Source organism: Lepidochelys kempii, chromosome 5 (assembly GCF_965140265.1).
Source record: "Lepidochelys kempii isolate rLepKem1 chromosome 5, rLepKem1.hap2, whole genome shotgun sequence".
Classification (NCBI taxonomy): domain Eukaryota; kingdom Metazoa; phylum Chordata; order Testudines; family Cheloniidae; genus Lepidochelys; species Lepidochelys kempii.
Genome location: NC_133260.1, coordinates 89,642,244 through 89,662,082, shown reverse-complemented (window position 1 = coordinate 89,662,082; position 19,839 = coordinate 89,642,244). Strand labels below are relative to the sequence as shown.

The 19,839-nt window shown below is 39.3% G+C and overlaps 1 protein-coding gene across 4 annotated transcripts in view; it reads right to left on the bottom strand.

Annotated features, from left to right (window-relative positions):
* Positions 1-5,509: 5,509 nt before the first annotated feature.
* PTCH1 (patched 1) overlaps positions 5,510-19,839 on the bottom strand; it is a 75,800-nt gene continuing 61,470 nt past the window's right edge. For 2 of the 4 annotated variants that reach the window (XM_073344957.1, XM_073344959.1), the window contains 6 exons: positions 18,505-18,642; positions 14,590-14,732; positions 11,543-11,642; positions 9,499-9,753; positions 7,815-8,346; positions 5,511-5,848 (listed from right to left, as the gene is read on the bottom strand). In XM_073344957.1, coding sequence (XP_073201058.1) covers positions 7,816-8,346; positions 9,499-9,753; positions 11,543-11,642; positions 14,590-14,732; positions 18,505-18,642 — 1,167 coding nt within the window. In that variant the 3' untranslated portion in view covers positions 5,511-5,848; position 7,815. Of the gene's footprint in view, positions 5,849-7,814; positions 8,347-9,498; positions 9,754-11,542; positions 11,643-11,825; positions 11,843-14,589; positions 14,733-18,504; positions 18,643-19,839 lie in introns of those variants that run through there. The other 2 variants (XM_073344958.1, XM_073344960.1) reach the window with 2 other exon arrangements.

Sequence of the window (19,839 nt, the reverse complement as noted above, 5' to 3'; positions counted from 1 at the left end):
TGGGAAATGAGTTCCTAAGCTGAGTGCTAAAGCATGTGAAATAGGAAGTATGGAATTCTGGGAAATGGTCTCCTCACAAGAGGCCGGGTGCTGAAGTGAGCAGTGATTGTCTGGGTGCTACATTTTGTCATCTTATTTTGCTTTTACCCTATGCCTTGAGCTCTGTCTCTTAATGCTATTTGTTGCAGTAATAAAAAGTGACTATATTTGCACACTGGTGTCTGGCAGCACTTTCTTCATGAACCTGTTAAGGTGTCTGTTATCTATTGTAATTGCCCTTCAGATAGCCTCTCTTGTTGACACTGGGCCAGATCCTCAAAGGAATGTAAGCACATAATACTGGGAATTAGATGCCTAAATACCTTGGAGGACTGGGGCCAGTGTTACTACAGACTGAATGAGCCAGTGAGTCAGTAGCATCTTTGGAGCAAAACCCTTCTTTAAAAAATAGCTGTGAATTAGCATGTGCTGTGTCTACATTAGCCTTTCTGGGGAATCTACTACTGTCTCACTATGACCAGCGGAGCTGCACCAGTGGAGACAGTGGTGGAAGTGCTAGTGTGCCCACGGCCCAAGGATTTTTAGCATGTATCAACTAAATCTGAGCAGAGCAGGTTTAGCTGGTACGATAAAAATGCCAGTGCTCTGTCTATACTTATGTTCCCACTGATGAAACTGCGGTGGTAGTAGTGAAATGATGTGAGATTTCCCCAAAGACGTTATTGTAGATTGCGCCTTGATTTGAATTCAACCGTTAATAGAGCCAAAGTGTGAGGGGCAAGCTTCCTTAACTTGTGCTATGGCCCCACAGGTTGACTGCATTTTCACTTTGATCTGTCCAAACATGATAGTATCCCTTCAGCTTTCTAGCTTAAGAAACTGAGAGTGCACACTCCGTCTTATTTAATTTTTATTAGCTAAATTGACGATGTAAAGTTAGAATGGGAAAGTATTTTTAAGCCACTTACTTGTTTCCTGGCATGCATCCTGGGCCAGTAATGGGGTCCACCATGACTGCAACAAATAGGATAGGAATAATTAAATGGCTTAGGGAACTAGTAATTGTTCTCATTACTTGTGTCAGTGTTTAAAAGTAATTAAAATTTGGCAAAGGTGATTTTCAGATATAAGCAGCTGGTGTCTCAGATTCTCATTAGGGAGGTAAGTTACCAAAAATGAAACACCTGTTTCTATATCAATGCTGCTGCAGTTTAGCAGTACGCAACATTCCTGGAGCTGTTAAATATATGCGTTATGCCAACAAAAATTCAGCCACATATTTACTTAAGCCTTGAATAAATACGGCTGATTTCTAACAAAAATCTAAGTAAAGTTTTACCTGAGGTTAATAAAACGCAAAGTAAGAAAATGTGTCATTTATAATATAACCATGAAGAGTAATACAAGGTAAAGAGCTATTTTTTAATGCAAAATGGGATTTTAAAAGAAAAATCCTCCATTCTGACTGGCTGTCAGCATATTAATATTTTTCCAGTTCGATGGACTGAATGATTCTCATGAATTACTGGGACTGGAAAAGCCTTGTTAGCATTACCAACTGGTCAGGATTTTACTTACCATTGACTATATTATGGGTTATAATTAGGGCTGGATGAATAACTGATTTTTTTCGTTTCAGTGGTTAAATTGAAAATTTTTTAAAAAATTCACTTTGGATCAAACGCAAATGAACATTTTTTTGTTTTTCTTAATGAAATAATAATTTCTATTTTTGTTGAAGCAAAATATTTTGTTTAACCCACAATGATTTTTTCAGATTTATATCTTTTTTAGAACAACTTTTAAAAATGTGTTTTAAATTAAATTTGGGAAAATTCTGAAACAAAATGTATTTTTTTAAATGAAAAGTTAAAACATTGGCCAAAAATATTCACCAAATTTGACCTGAATTCACAAATAGTTTTGGTTAACCTAAATCTGCATTTTTCAGTGAACAAAACTATTTGCACACAAAATTTCTCCTAGCTCTGGTTATAATACATATAAGTCCTAGCAATGCAAACCTTTTCTGACTCTTTGCTCTTGCAATTAGTCTTATGGACTGCAACGGAACTATTTATGTGAGCAATGACAGTACATGTGAGTAGGGTTTGCCATCCAGGTCCTTAAATTATAACCAAATTAATAATTTACAATTCATCTTCCAGACAGTTTATAAATATCACCTTGGATAAAAAAAGGAAAATAGGTATTTGGCACTGAAAGACTGAATGTGAATAAACCAAGAGCCTGATCATGTCTTCCACTAAAGTGAGTGGAGAATCAAACGGTGGATGTATTGTAAGTATTGTATGTTTATGCAAAATCATGTTCTGGTTGAAAAATATGCAATTAATAATCCACAGTGTCACAGGTGATAGACTAGTTTTGCCTAATATTACATATACAAAGGGAGGTAGGAGCAAACAGAGAGGAAGCCAAACCAAAACCTGGCATCTGTAGTTTGGATTGGAGTTTACAGCTTGGATCTACCTCCAGAAGGGGCCAAATCTGAACACAGATTCCAAATATTTTGAACACTGGAGGATCCCAGTTTCAAACCCCAAGTTTGGGAGATTCGAGATCTTGGGTTTGGTTTGGCCAGTTACAGAGATCTGAAATTCAGAAGCAGGATTCAGTTTTTCATGTTTGGCTCAGGCCCAACTCTGGTAATAAAAAGTAAGAACTGGTGCATTAATTCTGAAGCCTTTGACTGTAGAATCTAGTAAATTGGATCAATCATACGACTTACACTTCCAAGAACGATTGCTACTTTTCTGTTACATAGCTTATGGCTACTGTAAAAAAAGCATTCTACAAACACCAAATACGTAATCAATAAGTTATAATATTTTTTATTCATGTTAGAATTTCTATCAGTGTTTGAACATTAATATTTAGAGAGTTTGTACAATTGCCACTCCAGGTTTAAAATGAGAACCACACTAGATCACAAATGGTAACTAAAACACAATTCAGAATCGTATGAATATTCACACTCTCTTTCTTTCTCAACACTGTTAAACATTTTCTTTTTCCGCAATGGGGTTTAAAATGAAAAGTGTGCACTGTAATCATGTCTCAGCAATGTTCCAAAACATAATGGTATCATCATTACATATAAACTCTTTAAAAATATACTTCTGTCAAAAGACTTGATGACTATTATGTACACTACAAAAATAAATTTTCATATAAATAAATTATATGGCATACTTTTATCTTTGTAACTGAAATGACACAAACCCACTCCTGCCAAAATAGGCAGGCAATGAGACCCAGTTTGAATATTTTTGTCCTTTTTACTCCTTACACTAAAACCTACAATGAGTCCTTAATGTAAATGTTATATACTCTTTCCTATTTAACATTAGTAAGCACTCTATACAAATAAAAATTCCATTAAAAGTAAAAACATAGCTGTAATAGTGTTTCCAATAGAAATAAAATCCCTGCATTTTGTTTGTTATAAACTGGCATGACAAATACTGTAAGAAAACATTCTTATGATACAAAAATATAAATATCACCCACGATTAAAAAAAGTTAAAAAACAAACCATAAAACACAAAGTTGCCAGCCACCGAGTTCTCCCTTTGCCAATGTGACTATAGGAGAAAAGGTCTACATTGTGCAGAAAGCAGACAGCTCACCCACGCACAAACACACAGAATAAGGAATTGGGGGGAAGAAGGGGAGAAGAGATGAGACATCAAAACTCTTCCTTGCTCCCTCCCTCCCTCCCACCATCTACAAGAAAAAAAAAGAAAAAAAAAGTAAAGGGGTGGGGGAGTGACTGACTGATACCAGAGCAATATCAGTGGGAAGCCATAGTGACCTCTGACACAGTAACACGTACACTTGGCAGTTGAAGGTAGCTTCCAATTAGTATCATACAGTTTTGTTGCAGAGTTTTTATGATCTGAGGTCACTACACTGCTAGTGCTAAATTGGGGCCTGTTGTCTTTTTGTCATTAAGAGTTTTCATGTTAGACAGTGAGCTGGACCAGTAGGCAGTTACGGGATTAACCCTTAGTGTGCATCTAAACAGTAGCTTATGTACCAATGGGACAATGCCAGGCTCATCAGCTGTTCTTTTAGTGTTCACATTGGATACCTGTAAACAAGTGCCTCATGTCAAAGTGTTTTCAAGGGAGCAAAAAAGGCATGACAATTTGTGCATGATAGTCATAGTCCTCCACTTTGCTGGGAAGGCCTGCAGGAAAAGAGCCTTTCAGCTACTGGAGAAGTATAAATTCCAATCAAACAATGCCTGGCCTGGAGTGGCCAATTTTGTATTTAGAAACACAGATCTTGTGTTTTTTCTAAACTGAATATTTGTTTTATATATATAAATAAATAAAAATTCAATTTTAACTTTAAAAAAAAGAAAAGAAGCTAAATTAGATTCATGAAGGGCTCCCAGTTCAGTTTAGCTATTTTAATTACAAGTACTAATGCAGTAAGAGTTACCTTAGCGGGGTGGGTGGAAAATCACCCCAGGCCTTAGGTGTCAATTATTATGGTCCTGGATCAAGCAGATCAGTAAAATAAGAAGTGAAAATAGATGAAGAAAATAATAATAAAAAAAGTTCTAATTTTTGTCACTTTATATTAACTTGCTTTCTGCCATGTAAATAAAGTGATGAGGGATGCCAGATTGCTTTGAACTGTGCCGTTACTGTAATAAACAACCATATTATTCCAGTACCACTCTATTTTACAATATCGATATCAAAATATGGCATCAGTACATACAAAGGCATATGCTAACTGGATTTTAGCAACTTTCAATACCCAACACCCTTTGCAGTTAAGGGAAATGATTATGTTTTGCACTTACATGGCACCTTTCACAAAGGATATCAAAGCACTTTCCAAACAGTAATTAAGCCTCACAACACCCCTAGGAGGTAGGTAAGTATTATTATACCCATTTTACAGATGCAGAAACTGAGGCATGGGGAGGTTAAGTGACTTACCCAAAGTCACACACAGCAAGTCACTGGAAGATTTAGTAATAGAATCCATATGCCCTTACCTCCTGTCCTCTCTTCTATTTTAATCATCCATTTGACAATAGCAGTCTGGAGATTCTGTTACGTGCCAAGGCATTTTTCACTGGCATTTAGCAATAGGGAAATCCTGACTCTGACAGCATCAGTGAGTTAATAAGCCCACTAAGGGTTACCATACAGTAAAAAAAACCTACACTACCGTACACTGGGAACATACATACACACACATGCACACAGCAAAACAAAACCTGCACATAGCTAAACCTACTTAAACCACCAAGATTAACGTGCTTTTCTTCATATCTGCTCATTTAAAAAAAAATTATCACGCATAGCGTGTTTGAAAGTTAACAGTAACATTTCATACTACCACAGGGTTGTGAAATGCAAATTTTAAAATATTTTAAACACATACCTTTACAAAAAATCCTATTACATAAGCAATATTTGCATAGAATTATACAAGTAAATTATACAATATTTAAGCAGCAGCAACATATGCTGAAATTTAAGACTAGATTAATCTTAGTTGTGGCACAGAGATCAATGTACAATAAGTACAGAACACAAACAATATTGTCCCACTCTATTAACAAGAGTTAACTCCAGATTATACTACTTTACATTGTTCCTTTGTATATTACATATGTGTACACCTTTTAAATATTTATAGAAATATTTAACAACATAATACAATAGGTTACAGTAACAGTGAACTGTTATCCTGATGCAGCATGTCCTTTTCCATAACTTCAAGCAGTTCTCTTCAAGCAGTTCTGGAAAGAGGAGGTTTCCCCATCTTTGGCCTCTTCTTTGCTTCAGTTGTTACCCTTTACAAAAGAGAGAAAACACAACTGTTCACTTAAAGCTTAAGAAACATAAACCAAACCAACCCAAAATGCATGTAATGATTCTTGTGGTTAAGGTACAGGACCAAGAGTTAGGAAATCAGGAATCTATTCCCATCTCTGTCACAGATGTCATGTTTTAAATGTCCACTAATTTTGAGTGCCTCCATTTCTGCGTACCTGACTTCAATTAAAGTCAATGGAAGCTGCAGGAGAATGAGGTCTTAGGCATCTCAAATTGGACACCAACTGAGGTACCCAAATTAGTGTCCACTTTTGGAAAATTTGAACCTGGCCTTCTCTTTGCCTCAGAATCCACTTCCTTGGGATTCCACTACTTGCCATCTTCCCAGGAGAGCTGTGAGGATATATTCGTACAGAACTATAAAAATACTTTGAAATCTTTGGATAGAAGCTTTAGAAGTGCAAAGTATTTTAATTAGAACTGGTCAAATATTCCCTTTGGAAATTTTTGATGGAAAATACCTTTTCATCCAAAATGAAAATTTTCATTTTGCTCAACGTTTTTTGTGTGGTGATGAAACACTTTGAAACTTTTCAAAAAATTTCATTTTGTTTCTGTGGACAAAACACACATATTTTTTCACACCTTTTTTCAGATGGGAAAAAAGTAACAGTGAGAAAGTGACCTCCTCCAAAACTATTTTGGGTGTGTGTGTGTGTGGACCCTCCCCCCCAAAATTATAGAAAATTTTGAATGACATGAAACATTTTCATTTCTTTCAAAAATGTTTTCTGAAACACACACCTCTCATTTTTACATCTTTATTTTATCACCTCAAAGCCATTGGGGATGGAGGAGGGGGAAGAGTTTACCTTCATTTTCATTTTATGGGTCAAATCCTCAAGGGTCAGGAATTATCTCTGACAAACCTAAGGAGCATTCACAGAGCAACTCAGTGATGGTTACCAAAGCCCAAAGCCTGTAATAGTGGCAGCTCCACTCCACCCATACAGGGCGACTTGTTCAGTTCCTGTTCAGCAACCCACTGGACATGCCCACATACACAGAACTCCACTTCATGAGAGCTTGGACCGAGCCCACTTAAAGCAACACTGTGCAGGAATGTGGGTAATCTCCGTACAAATACTTCCTTCAGCCTGCCTTGCACTGTGCAGCAGAACTATAGAAGTTCTGATGCACCAGAGGATTTGGCTAAGTAGTTTATATTCTTTTTACTACATTATATTCAAGGGTCACTTTCTTTTGAAAGTAAGTAACTGGTGGTTTTACTCCTTCCCAACAAATGTTGTTATGTGTGAGATTTTAGGAGGCAGCCTGTTTGAATGATCTGAGCATACCTGGGTACCAGGAAATCCAGGTCTGACTCCTGTTCCATGGCCTTGGACAAGTTGAACAATGGGTATTCTATGCTGCAACTGGGAGGTGAACTGCAGTGCGTGTTGGCATAAGCAAGCTAGTTCTGAGCTAACCAGCTCATAAGAAATAGCAGGGTAGCTGCAGTGGCATAGGCTAGCCCCCATGAGTACCTGAGCAACATCCTGGGCGGGACTGTACTTGGATGGCTAGCTCATGGTGCTGCCAGTGCCACTGTGGCTACAATGCTATTTTTAGCAAGCTAATTGGATCAAAGCTGCTCAGGTATGCCTGCAGGTACTGCAATTACACTTCCTGAGTGCACCATGGATACATCCAATTTTTCTGCTTCAATTTCCCCACCTGAAAAATTGGGATAGTACTATTTACTTTAATACTTGCACAGAACTCTGAAGAGGTCAAGGGCTAAGTATTGTTGGTTCACCCAAGCTTATTTTCTAATGCAAAATGCACCGATATTTATGGGTGGGAAATGCCAGTCATTGCTGCCCAGAGGGTAAAGCAGCTGGGAGGAAAGATACCTTAGAAATTCTTGTCTTTTTCCTTTCCCCCGCCCCACACCATTGTCTGGGAAGGACAAAAATGTACCTTAATCTGAGCTGTTGCCATTTGTCCTTTCTTCACATTCAACATCTTGCAGTTCTATTACTTCTACTTTAGAGTTTCTCCTCTCACAACGTACATTAAAAGGCACATGGGGGTCCTCAAATGTTCCATGGTCAGTTTCATGGTATCCTTCGTAAGATGGAAAGCCTCCTCCATGAGAGTTATGGCTGTGCACAGCAGGGTGTACAGCAACAGTAACTGAAGCGGAGGCAGTCACAGTAGTGATAGGCTGGCAGTATGCTGGCACTGAAGTACCCATGGCAGTGAATACTGGGCTTCTAATGTTATGAGAGCGAGCCCTATGGCCCGAGCGGTCCCTATTGCTAGGTCCAGAATGCCCTTCAGTAGAAATTTCAAAAGCGTCCCTGCGCGGCCTGTAAGGGGGCGGTCGTACTCCTTCCCTCAGTTCTCGTCTAGGTTGTCTGTTATGATGCCATGTCTGCTGGGAGCCGGCTTCTGGCTTAGACTGTAATTTTGGACTTGGCTGATGACATCTTGTCTCTGGCTGAACCACCTGGAAATGAAATGAGATACGCGGTTAAATCTCTGCCCTAAAGCATGTAAACAGAAGTTGCACATGCTATGGAAATATTTTCCCTGGTACAACTCTGAAGTGCACGGTCCTGGACTATCTCTAGAAGTGAAGCATTCTGGAGTCTTATTTGTGCCTTTTTCAAAGACAGTTCTCTCCCAAAATTGTTACAAGCCGTTGGGAAGTACAACTTTGCAGATAAACACAGGACTGTCATTGAAAGCATTATGTATACCTCCCACATACTGCTCAGTCTTTTGAAAGGGATAGATCGCAAGCACTACAACTTAAGTGGTTCAATAACCAAAATTGCTGGGCTTTGGCAAAGACTCTCTTCCAGCTGGGGTACATACACAGGATGTTAGTGGGACAGTTTGTATAGATTGCAGAAATCTGGTTTCTGGATCTCTGTAAAAAGCGTGAAGCACAGCGGCCACATCAGTCAATAAACCGTGACCAACTTCAAATGTGGCTCTGCTTGTACCTATTTTTAGGCCTCTGCTGAACAAAAACAGATCCGCATTGCAGCTCAGCGTGCAGCATCCTGGGGGGTAGGAGACGGAGCTTTTTAGTTTATCTTTGAAAGGAAAGTTATGCTGGCCCAGTGGCTTAGGGCTTGGGCACTGTGCTGACACACAGCAGACCCAAGGTTTGGAGAAACCGTGAGACACTCTTTCCCTGGTCTGCACCAGCCCTTATCCTCTAAAATGTATTACTGGAAGAGAAATATAGTATGAAGATAGCCCATGTGGCTCTGGGTGGAGACCCATTAATTCCAGAGTCCCTTCCCTTCTCTTTCACAGAGGTCATCTGGAGCAAAGGACCTGCCAGTCCTGCACTTCCAGCTCAAGCCAGTATACTGCAAAGCCATTTACTGATGAAAATGCGCTGTGCTTTGATACCACCATTTTATCTAAATTTCCTTCCTAAATGAAGGGGTGAAAAAGCCTGAGCACCCATCATCTGGAAGTGCTCTTAAGTTTGGGCCAGTTGCAGCCAGAAGTACAATGGAAAAAAAAAGAAGTCAGAATATAAACGTTGCTATACAAACTGAAAGAGACAAATTCTTCTAAAAAGCCAAAACGAAGTAACTTCCTCCCTTTTGTCCCCCAAACCAACATGTGGGCTACTTACAGTAGATCTGGCAAAGACAGGATTCTCAGTTGCTTCCACTATTACTTGGTGGACTGGTGCACCAGAGCTCTGAGTGGCCTCGTACTGATGGAGTTCCTCACTGATTCCTGACACTGTAGTCTGAGAACTGTACTCGGAATCAGATGAATCTGATCCATTATTTGTGTGTCCAGGTGGCAGTGCAAACCTCACAATGCTAGGGGCAGGCTCAGGAGATGGAGTAGGCAATCTGTTCCGTCCGTTAGCTGGAGAAACCTAATAATGATAATTAAGCCCCCGTATAATTACTAACATTCAACAAAAATGTTCCTCACCAAACTACATTTACTCTTGTCACCAAAACCATTTTGTTATTTATTATTTGCTGCATTCTCTGTTACGGTGCACAGAGCTGTACCAAAAAGAAAGAATCACAATCGCTGTCTGTGGATGTGAACATAATTATATATATTCCTGTCAATGTCTGGATGTGTAAGGGTGTATATTACATATATTTCTTGGTATGTCATTAAAAGGGTAATTCCATGACTGTGTATAGTGTGTATCCATTAGAAAATATGGTTCTGTGTCTGTACATAGACAGATGGATAAACACATAATAGCAAGTACTCTGTGTGTGTGCAGGGCCGGTGAAAGGATGTTTCGCACCCTAGGCGAAATTTCCACCTTGTGCCTGCCCACCCTGCCCCAGGAGCCCTGCGGCAGCTCCCTGCCCCCCCCCCACCCTGAGGTGCCCCCCCTGCAGTAGCTCCCAGCCGCCCCCTCCCTCCACCTCGGCAGGGGTGCTGTGCGACAGCTCCCCGCCCCAGCTCACCTCTGCTCCGCCTCCTCCCTAAGCATGCCACCGCTGTTCCACTTCTCCCGCCTCCCAGGCTTGTGGCGCCAATCAGCTGTTTGGCGCTGCAAGCCTGGGAGGGAGAGAAGCAGAGCGGGGCGGTGCTCAGGGGAGGAGGCAGAGCAGAGGTGAGCTGGGGCGGGGAGTGGTTCCCCTGTGCGCTGCCCCCCCACCCCGTTATTTGCTGCAGGCGGCCCTCCCTGCGCCCCATCTCACCTCCATTCCATCGCCTCCCCGGAGCGCGCTTTTCCCGCCCCCAACCACTTGGTGCCCTAGGCTATCGCCTAGTTCGCCTACTGGTTGCACTGGCCCTGTGTGTGTGTGTGTGAGAGAGAGCGTGTTTTATATATATATATATATATATATATATATATATATATATATATATATATATATATATACACACACACACTCCCCCATATCTATATCTCCACACACACTATGCACACAGCCATAAAGTTATTCTCTTTTAATAACACTAGAGAAAACTCAATGATCATGCCTTAGAGGGGTAACTGTGATATACCCAATGAGCTATCAAGTGGAAGTTTGAAGGCTATGAATGCTCTCTTGCTGGATTTGCACTGGATGGTTTAAGGCCCTGATCCTGCAAAGGGATCAACCGCATGGACCAGGATCTCACTAAAGCCAACAGGATACCACAAGAGTGTACTTGCAGATAAGGGAGGATCCTTTTGCAGACTTGTGGCCTAAGGCAGTGGTTCTCCAGCTGTGGTCTGTGGACCACCACTGGTGTGTGGAGCCCTTCCTGGTGGTCTGCTGAGTTAAATATTTTGAGAATGAAGCAACGGAGGGGCCGGAGTGTTAGGAGGAAACATAGATCTACAAAAGGAGCTCTTTCACAAAATGGCCTGTAGAATGAAGAAGTTGAGGAAATCCCTGCTCCTAGGGCATAGTTAATACATGAAATTCTGCTTAAAAATAAAGCTAATTAAATCATGCATTTGTATCTAAATCAAAGAGACAACTTCCAACCCACTGGTTATTATACAAGACACCTTCTGATTACTAATCAAGAATATCAAATTAAGAAAAGAAACCATATTTAATATATTTTTTTAAATAAAACAAAAAAAAGAGCAAGAAACTTAAATAAAAATCAGAATTACAAAGAGAATAATAGGTTTCTAGGGAAGAAAGAAAAAAAGGACACATTCATTTCTTCTGCTCATAAATGTAACTACTGACCTCAGGATATGGTCCAAAGAATGAAAGAAGAACTGGAAGCAGCACCAATCCATTTAGAACTCCCAGAATAGTTAAAATTGCCAAAACAGCAAAGAAATACCTGAAATATTGTTTAAAACAGGGAGAAAAGGGCCATGAATACCATTAGACATACAGAAGATTGCATACTACTCCCCAAAATAATGTAACTTTTAAAAAAAAATATGCTAATACAAGTCTCAGAAACGTTAAAAATATTGTACAAAATCATGACTTTTAATTAATAAATGTATTTATTTAGTACCTTTTGAATTAGAGAAGCTACATTCCACAACCCAAGTGTTAGTTGATAAAGGAAAGAAAAAAAATCAGTTTGTTAATTTACCAAAATCTTGTGGCATGTAATGTTATTTATAAATGTGTTACACAAACACAAAAATATGGAATGTGAACTGAATGGCTGAATGGACTGAAAGCACAAATACAATGAAAAGGGGCCCCCATTAGCGAAAACCCAGCAGAAGCAAACAAATGAAGTGAAGGGTGTAGAATTTAAACAATTTAGCCAAGAAGGAAAAGAAGCCCACTTCTCCCAGCAGCTAATCCACTGTGAAATGCTTCTGCATCTAACAGTGGAATCTCTAATTAAATCTCTAGTGTATCAGGTAAGGCTTTCCCTCGCCGTTCATTAATCACAACTTTCCGCCTAGAATTCTGTGAGTTCCAGTTTTACCAAATAGCTCAAATTGCAACCTTTTTAGAACACAGGAACCAGCTTTCTGCCAAGAAAATGCTGCCCATTCTGTAGTAAGCTTCAGCATTGTACTGAGTAAGAGCACTCCACAATGGCAGAGCTGCATTGCAGGCTAATCTTTTGTTGAACAATTTAGCATCTCTGAATACTCTTGTTTTGCGTCAGCCAATTCAAACATAAAGGCTGAAGTACTATGGAGGACGAGGAAAGTGCACAAGTGGTTGTCCTTTCCCACCATTGAGGGCTAAGGTCTGGGATCCTTCATGAATACCAAGGTAAACCTGTCAGTAAAAGGGAAGCCTTACTAGTTGGTATTCGGCACAGCTGGAGTTCAGACTAAACTCAAGGCTGCGTTGCAACTAATGATTTCAAGGGCTCAGTCTTGGACAAATTTTTGGATGGTCAGGGTGCAGGAGGAAAAGTAGGGGCAAGTTTCCTAATAATAGCGCCACTGCTGATAACATTGTTTAGCAGGCGACAAACTTTATTGCCTATGTTTCCACATCTGATCAAATATATTAGATTCCTGTAAAACTACAACTATCCTGCTGTTGTAAACATTTTGGAATTTTTGATCTGCATTACCAAAATCAAGGAACCAATCTCCTTCACTAATATAAACTACCAGAACTTCATGCTGGGACATGTATCAACAACAGGCATTAAAACACATTTGCATCTCATCCATCTAACACTAGAATAAACAGGCTGATTACAAGTCTGGCCACTTAGCATATACAATGTCTGTTAATTTACTTAATCTTCCTAAACACATTGATGGGCTAAACTATCCCTTTCCGGAAGTTTGGAGTCTTCTTCACTCACTGTAATAGTACTTCAGATTTGCTCATTTATTTTACATCTGTCTTAGAGAAAAACAAGGGGAACTGAAGCCAGATTGTGCTAGAAAAAAAGAAACTGATAGGCAAAGACAAAGTTAAACAACAAAAGTTTAAAATGTGAAAGGCTCCTTTTATTTGTTAAGCAAATATCAAATCCCAATTTGGAATCAAACAAGACTACATGCTGCCATTTACTATGTCATGAAAATGTGCACACTATCTGCTTATGTGTTCAATATGTAGAGTATTACAACAAAGATGCTACTGTAAATTTCATTCAATCTGCAGGAAAAACCCAATCCTGTGAAGTGCTCAGCATGTTATAGGAGCAGGCCCTAACTGAATAGTTCTGCCTCATTCCCTCACCACCAACAAAAACTGAGACACACAGAAGACTTGGTGGAAGTTGCACTTAAGGGTACATAGTGTGTAGTTATGAAGGCCATGAAGCTATGATCCATGCAATTCTTGTTAGGCAAGGAAATAACCTTCCTTTCCTTGCCGTCTCCAAATCTCTCTCTCTCTCTCTCTTACATACACGCACACACAGCTAAAACTTAATAGTTAGTCTCTCAGTCATAGCCTTGACATTTTTTTTGTTACATGACCTGATTTAGTTTACATCTATTTATCTAGCTCACTTCAGTCTGAACAGTCCAGTCATCTATCAGACCATGAATGTTTGGTCCAGCACTACCCCAGTCCTGCTTTTTTTTTTTTTGGGGCAATAGTCTGCCACAAAGAACCAGTGTTACTTCTAAGATTAGCCAGTTTGCAGAGCTCCACAGGTTGTTTGGAGTAGAATAGGATCCATTTCATTGCACTTCTCAAATTCCCTTCAACAGAAAAAATTGCTCTCCTCTCATACTTGACAAATTCACATTCTTAATTAAATCCACAAGAAACAGCCTCCCTTTAGCTGTAAACAGGTCTTCAGGCTTTGCTTTACAAATTTTAATACAAACTTCTGTGTTCACGCTTATGGTTTCCTACATCCCAAACAGGGCTTCAATTTTTTTGTCAGTTAAAACGTGCTGCAAACTTCATACAGGGATAACAGGGGAGAGGGAGGGAAAGAGAGTGTCAGTTTCAGGATGTTTATAGTTCTTCCTATTCCTTCCACACAAAATGCTGTACATATGAAAAGTCTGGGTTAAAGGTCAAATCCCGCTAACCATTGGACAATATTAGGTATTTGGAGCTAACTTATTTCAGAACTGAGCAAAGAGGCAAGAGAGGACCCCTTTTGTTTCATTTTAGGCCTGGAGTCTAATTTTTCCTGGAACTTAATCCAATGTCAGCAAAGGAAGTATTACTGCAACTAGCATGTAACAAGTTAATAAAGCAAAAGTAAAGCAGGACCATCATGTAAGCATGCACAGTAGTAAAACAGCAGATACACTGAAATGACCAAACATCGAATATCAACACGTTAAAAAAAATAAAATAAAAAAAGTCAAGAGATGCTTTACCTGACAATAAAATCAAACTCGGACCCTGCAAGCATTAACACTCCAAGCAGCGTAGATACGGCTCCATCCAATACTGGTGCAAACATGTGCTCCAATGCAAGGACAGCCCTGCGGTTCTTGTCTCCTATGGCGGTTAAAAATGCCTATAAAAAAATAAATTCCATGTCATCGTTTCTTTGTACACAGTCTTTCAAAACTCTCAGCCTGTCCCAAAGCATGCAGGTTTCCTCCCCTTGCCCCAACTAATTACTCCAATTTACAGTTTATTAAAATATCTTTGTGGCTGCCTAGAGTTCAAGACAAGGTCTGATTCTGCAGTCATTGTATACAGCTGCTACTGAAGTCATGGGAGTGGAGTGAGGATTGATTGCAGGGTCAGGGCCACAGCAATAATTTTCTGAAACAACCCCCGCCCCACCTCATAAGGATTGGTTGCTCTGTTTGCTTGTTTCCACCCACAAAGGATTTGTTTAATTTTGAAAGAACTTCTCCTGTAAAAATTATAAGACTACTCTTGCAGTTCTTACCTGGGCAAAACTCCCATTGATATCATGGGAATTCTGTGGTAGCAGGGACCACATGACTTGAACTATTATTTGTTGTGGACTTGGACGTGATCCTGCAACCTTTACTCACATGCATAGTAACACTGAGTTCAGCATCCTGTATCTTTCTGACACTTTTAAAGCAGAATTCTCCACTGATGTCAGTGGATCTCTCCATGTGGGCACAGGACCCCATGCTAGCAGATCTGTATGCACAATCAGCCCCTAACTGAATGAGATGAGCAGGATTTGACCCAAAGTATTCAGTGGATCTTCTCATATAAACAAGCACTACAGGACTATGCTCCTCTTATTCTTTTTAGTTATATTCCACCCTATGCAAATATATTTACAATTTTTACTACTTCAAAACCAAACAACTATACATCTGTTTCAGGGTTTTATCCTGCCACTCATCACTATAGTGATGTGAGCACCGATGTAATTTATAGAGAATCTATCCTCCTCCGCATGACTTCTGAGTAAGCAACTCACAGCATATAACATACTTCAGTACTCAAGATTTATAAGAATAACAGTGAACCATGGAAAACTAAGGTATCCAGGATTAGTACATTTTATATATACATGCTCAGCTATGGATAACAAATGGATTTCCATATACAGCACAGGATATGAGCTGATGTGTACTGGATAACTCACATGAGTCAGGGCTGTGGGATCAGACCCATAACATAGTAACAAAATATATGCACTGCACATGGATAGGTGTGTATTTAAAGGATACATAATACAATGAGTGCAGTGTTGATGCAGAATTTATTTGGAGGAATTTAAAAAAAAATGAGGTCACAGCTCACAATTGGCAGAGAAAAATTGAGCCACAAGTGGATTGTGAATTTGTCTTAAACAAGTACAATTAAATCCTGTATCAACACTATAAGCATTGCATATTTTGTTTATACAACACTGATGGGGTTATTTATATTCGGTTAGTTCTATGAATGCATTGGCCAGCAGTGCTGCTATAGTTTAACATCTATTAGGTGCTTTCATTGTAAAACACATTTTTGAAGGGTTTTATTTCCAATGTCAGTGTGGGGAAAAAAGAGGTTTTAAGTTTGCTGGGGACTGAAACTTTACCCACATGTGATTTTATTTAGATAAAAATGTGACATAAATTAGTTTGGTTTCTCTCTCCACTTAGAACTGACAGCCAAGCATTTTATATTTTTGTGTTCCATTTTTGTTTATTTATTTATTTATTTAAAATTTGTCATTTGTTTCCCTATAACATGCACCATCACTGAAACACTCACTATCCTACCACAAGCCTTAGCAGGCTGCTTTATATCAACAAGCCTAAATATGCTTCCAGCTGCCTGTCACTTTCTCCTTATATTACCCCTCATCCATAAGGCCCTCTTAAATCTACTCACTCCACCCCCCGCCACTTAAAACTGAGGGTACCTCACAGTTCACTGCCATTGTGCACCTCAGCCTGCTGCACCCCTACCATGCTTCTGAGTTTCTAATCCTCAAAATTCCCCTCTAGTCCCTGCTGCCTTCTCACTCCCCCAGCAATCATCTCAGCAGTTTGCATCTCCTCAACTCAAGGTTCTCTTCTGTAGTTGTGGACCACATCTAATCCCCACCTCCATTCTCTCCAGTCTACTTCTCTTCCCCCCTCATTCTTTGAGCCTACTGGATTCTGATGGTACTTTTGAAAAAACAAAAATATTAATGTATAGTTATAACCCTTCCTACAATAATTAAACTGGCCTGTCCAGGCTGATCCCTTTCTATTCTCTATAGTATTGTTTCACTCCATATGGATAGTGATTCTTAAATAATCTTCTCCTGAAAAATGTACGGGAATGACCCCATGCTGAGTGTATGAAGAGCCTTCTCTGTATGTAACATTGGGAGTTGTGAAAACCAACCACTGTTGAGAACGTGTTGAAGCGGGGGGAGATCATCAGACACTGGGAATTCATTTAAATCACATGTAATTTTGGATTAAGTAGCATGTAAACTTTTGAAATCCCGTATTTTCCAAATTCTAAGAAAAAAAATCTCATATGCTATTTTCAGCATTTCAATTTGCAAACAAGTTGTTTAATCAAAAGTTAGGGGTGTGTGTGTAGAAAATAAGGCTTACGATGGAAGTCTACATGCAACTCTAACAATAGAAATATCAACATTTCCATAACAAACCAAAATTTTCAAACTTCAACACCCAAAATTAGGCACTTTATTCCATATTTTGACACCTAAATAAATGGCCTGAATTTCCGTGATGCCAGCTCTCACTGGCTTAAACAGGAGGTGCAGTTGCTTAGCACTTCAGAACATCAGGCCACTAATTTATGTGCCTAAATTTAGGAACCCAATTTGAAAATGTTTCCAACTGTGTTTATACATTCTCTCTCTCGCTCTCTCTCTCTCTGTGTTTCTTCTGCACTACTCTTCAGTCAATCAATGGGAGTTCTGCTTACCTATGGACTGCAGGACTGGGACCATTACTAACAACTAATATGTTCTGAAAGAAAGGCACCTAATGGGAGATTTTCAAAGGCAAGCACCCAACTACCATTGAATATTTATGGGAATGGTGCCTAATTGCCATTTGTGCCTACGAAAATCTCCCCCAAAGTATTAAATTTGCCATAATAGGCAGCATCTAGACACAACAGGGAGTGCATAGTTATGTACTGTTATAAGGTCCTCTGCAGCACTTAGAGACAAAAGAAAGGACCAAGACAGTGGTAGTATCGGAATGCTTGTCTACATTACCAGCTGGATCGATGGGCAGCGATCGAACCAATGGGGGTTGATTTATTGCGTCCACTGGAGCGAGAGGTGCAGGCGGAGTCAACGGGGGAATGTCAGCTGTCAACTCACCACAGTGAAGACACCGCGGTGAGTAGATCTAAGTACGTCGACTTCAGCTACGTTATTCACATAGCTGAAGTTGCGTATCTTAGATCGATCCCCGCCCCTAGTGTAGACCAGACCTTAGAGTGTGAAGGTCTTAATAGACCTTAACAGTTCTGCTTAGTACACGTATTGATACGGATCATAGAAATACCTACTGCATATTAACTGGAGACCCGTAAAATCATATTTAAAAGCACTTAAAAGTGCATTGTTGAATCCAATCTTGTTTCATGCATCACTGACTTAACAGATGGTAACTATTCTTTCAAATCAATTATGGTCTATCAGGCAACAATCTAACTGGCACACTAACTCTTGTGCGGTGTTTGAGCTTGGTTGTCTTTTGAAAATCAGATCACACATTTGGATACCTAACTATGGATTTAGGAGCCTAACTTCAGGCTCCCTTTTTAAAAAATCTTGGAGAGATTTTCAAAATACTTTCAAAATGCTGCCTAATTTTACATACCAAAGCAACATGAACAGTGAATTCCACTCCTATGCCAACAGAAGCAATCAGGATGACCACAGGCACTGCACTCAGCTTTATTCCAATTAGACCCATCATGCCAAACAGCTCCACGGTCATCAGAGCCAGCACCACCACCTAAATGATTTCAAACAGCTGTTAGTAACTTCTTATGCTCTATATAAACAAAGGAAAGGACTTTCAAAACAATGTGGGACTAGCAAATGCAACCCTCACAGCACTCTTTCTCTCACCTTCCAAAGGCAAGCTATTTTTCCTTATTTCATTGAATTCAATTGCAATTACCTGAAATGAGTCAGTTTAAAATTATTCCCCCAGGATCCAGTGGGCACAGCAACCATCAATTTTCTATTGGTTACCTCTTGTCAATACTATCTAAAACATAATTTATTATTCCTCCCTATCCCCATCCATCAGAATATAACTTTTCTGCTTTTTAACCCATTTCCCCAACAATATTCTCAAAAATTAAAGGAAGAGCCCTAAAAGTAGAAAAGCATCTTTTAAACAGCTGGTTTGGGTTCTTTCTGCAGAATTCATGGAGTAAGTGAAGATGACTCAAGGGCAGGTTTAAAGTCCGGAAGAAAGTGAATGCCATAATCAGCTGATGAGTGTCAGGTTACAGAGTGTCTCTTAGCTTTGAAGAAACTTGGGGGGAATTGGCCTGGACAAAGCAAACAGTTAAATCTAAGGGAAAGCTTTTATTTTCTTTCATCTATCTTGTAAAAAAAATGGAGAGAGGTGGGGGGAAATCTGTGGAGTAGACGTAAAAGTTTCTGGAGCCAAAAATACACATTTTTAAAAGAGATGGCGGACTCTTTAAAATAAACCCCCTTTTCGAAGAAAAAATGTAAGTGCTACAATAAATGATTTTATAAGCTAATGAATCACGAATGATAACATAAATTGTTTGATTGAGTGCTATGAAAAATATTCTAGACTAAACATTTACCTTTTAACATACCTGTTGCACAAATGTACAGTACAAAAACTAGTGACTGCTCTGTGCTTTTCTACTTCTGGCATTTTATAAGCTATACAATAGTTTATGGAATTTAAACACAGGAACATCATCATTCAATTTAACATGAATGTTTATTGCAAGGAATTCATGAAGGAGTATTCTGTATCATTTATAATTTTACTGCTCTTTCTCCTTAAAGACATACACTCCTTTCTCAGTGTGTATTGCACAACTGTTCACCTAGCCATACACCCTTCTTATCCTTCTAAGATTCACATCCAGAAGTTAGTACAGCAATTTAGTGTTTATGGGCAAGATGTAGAAATAAGAAACCGCCATGAAAAATAATT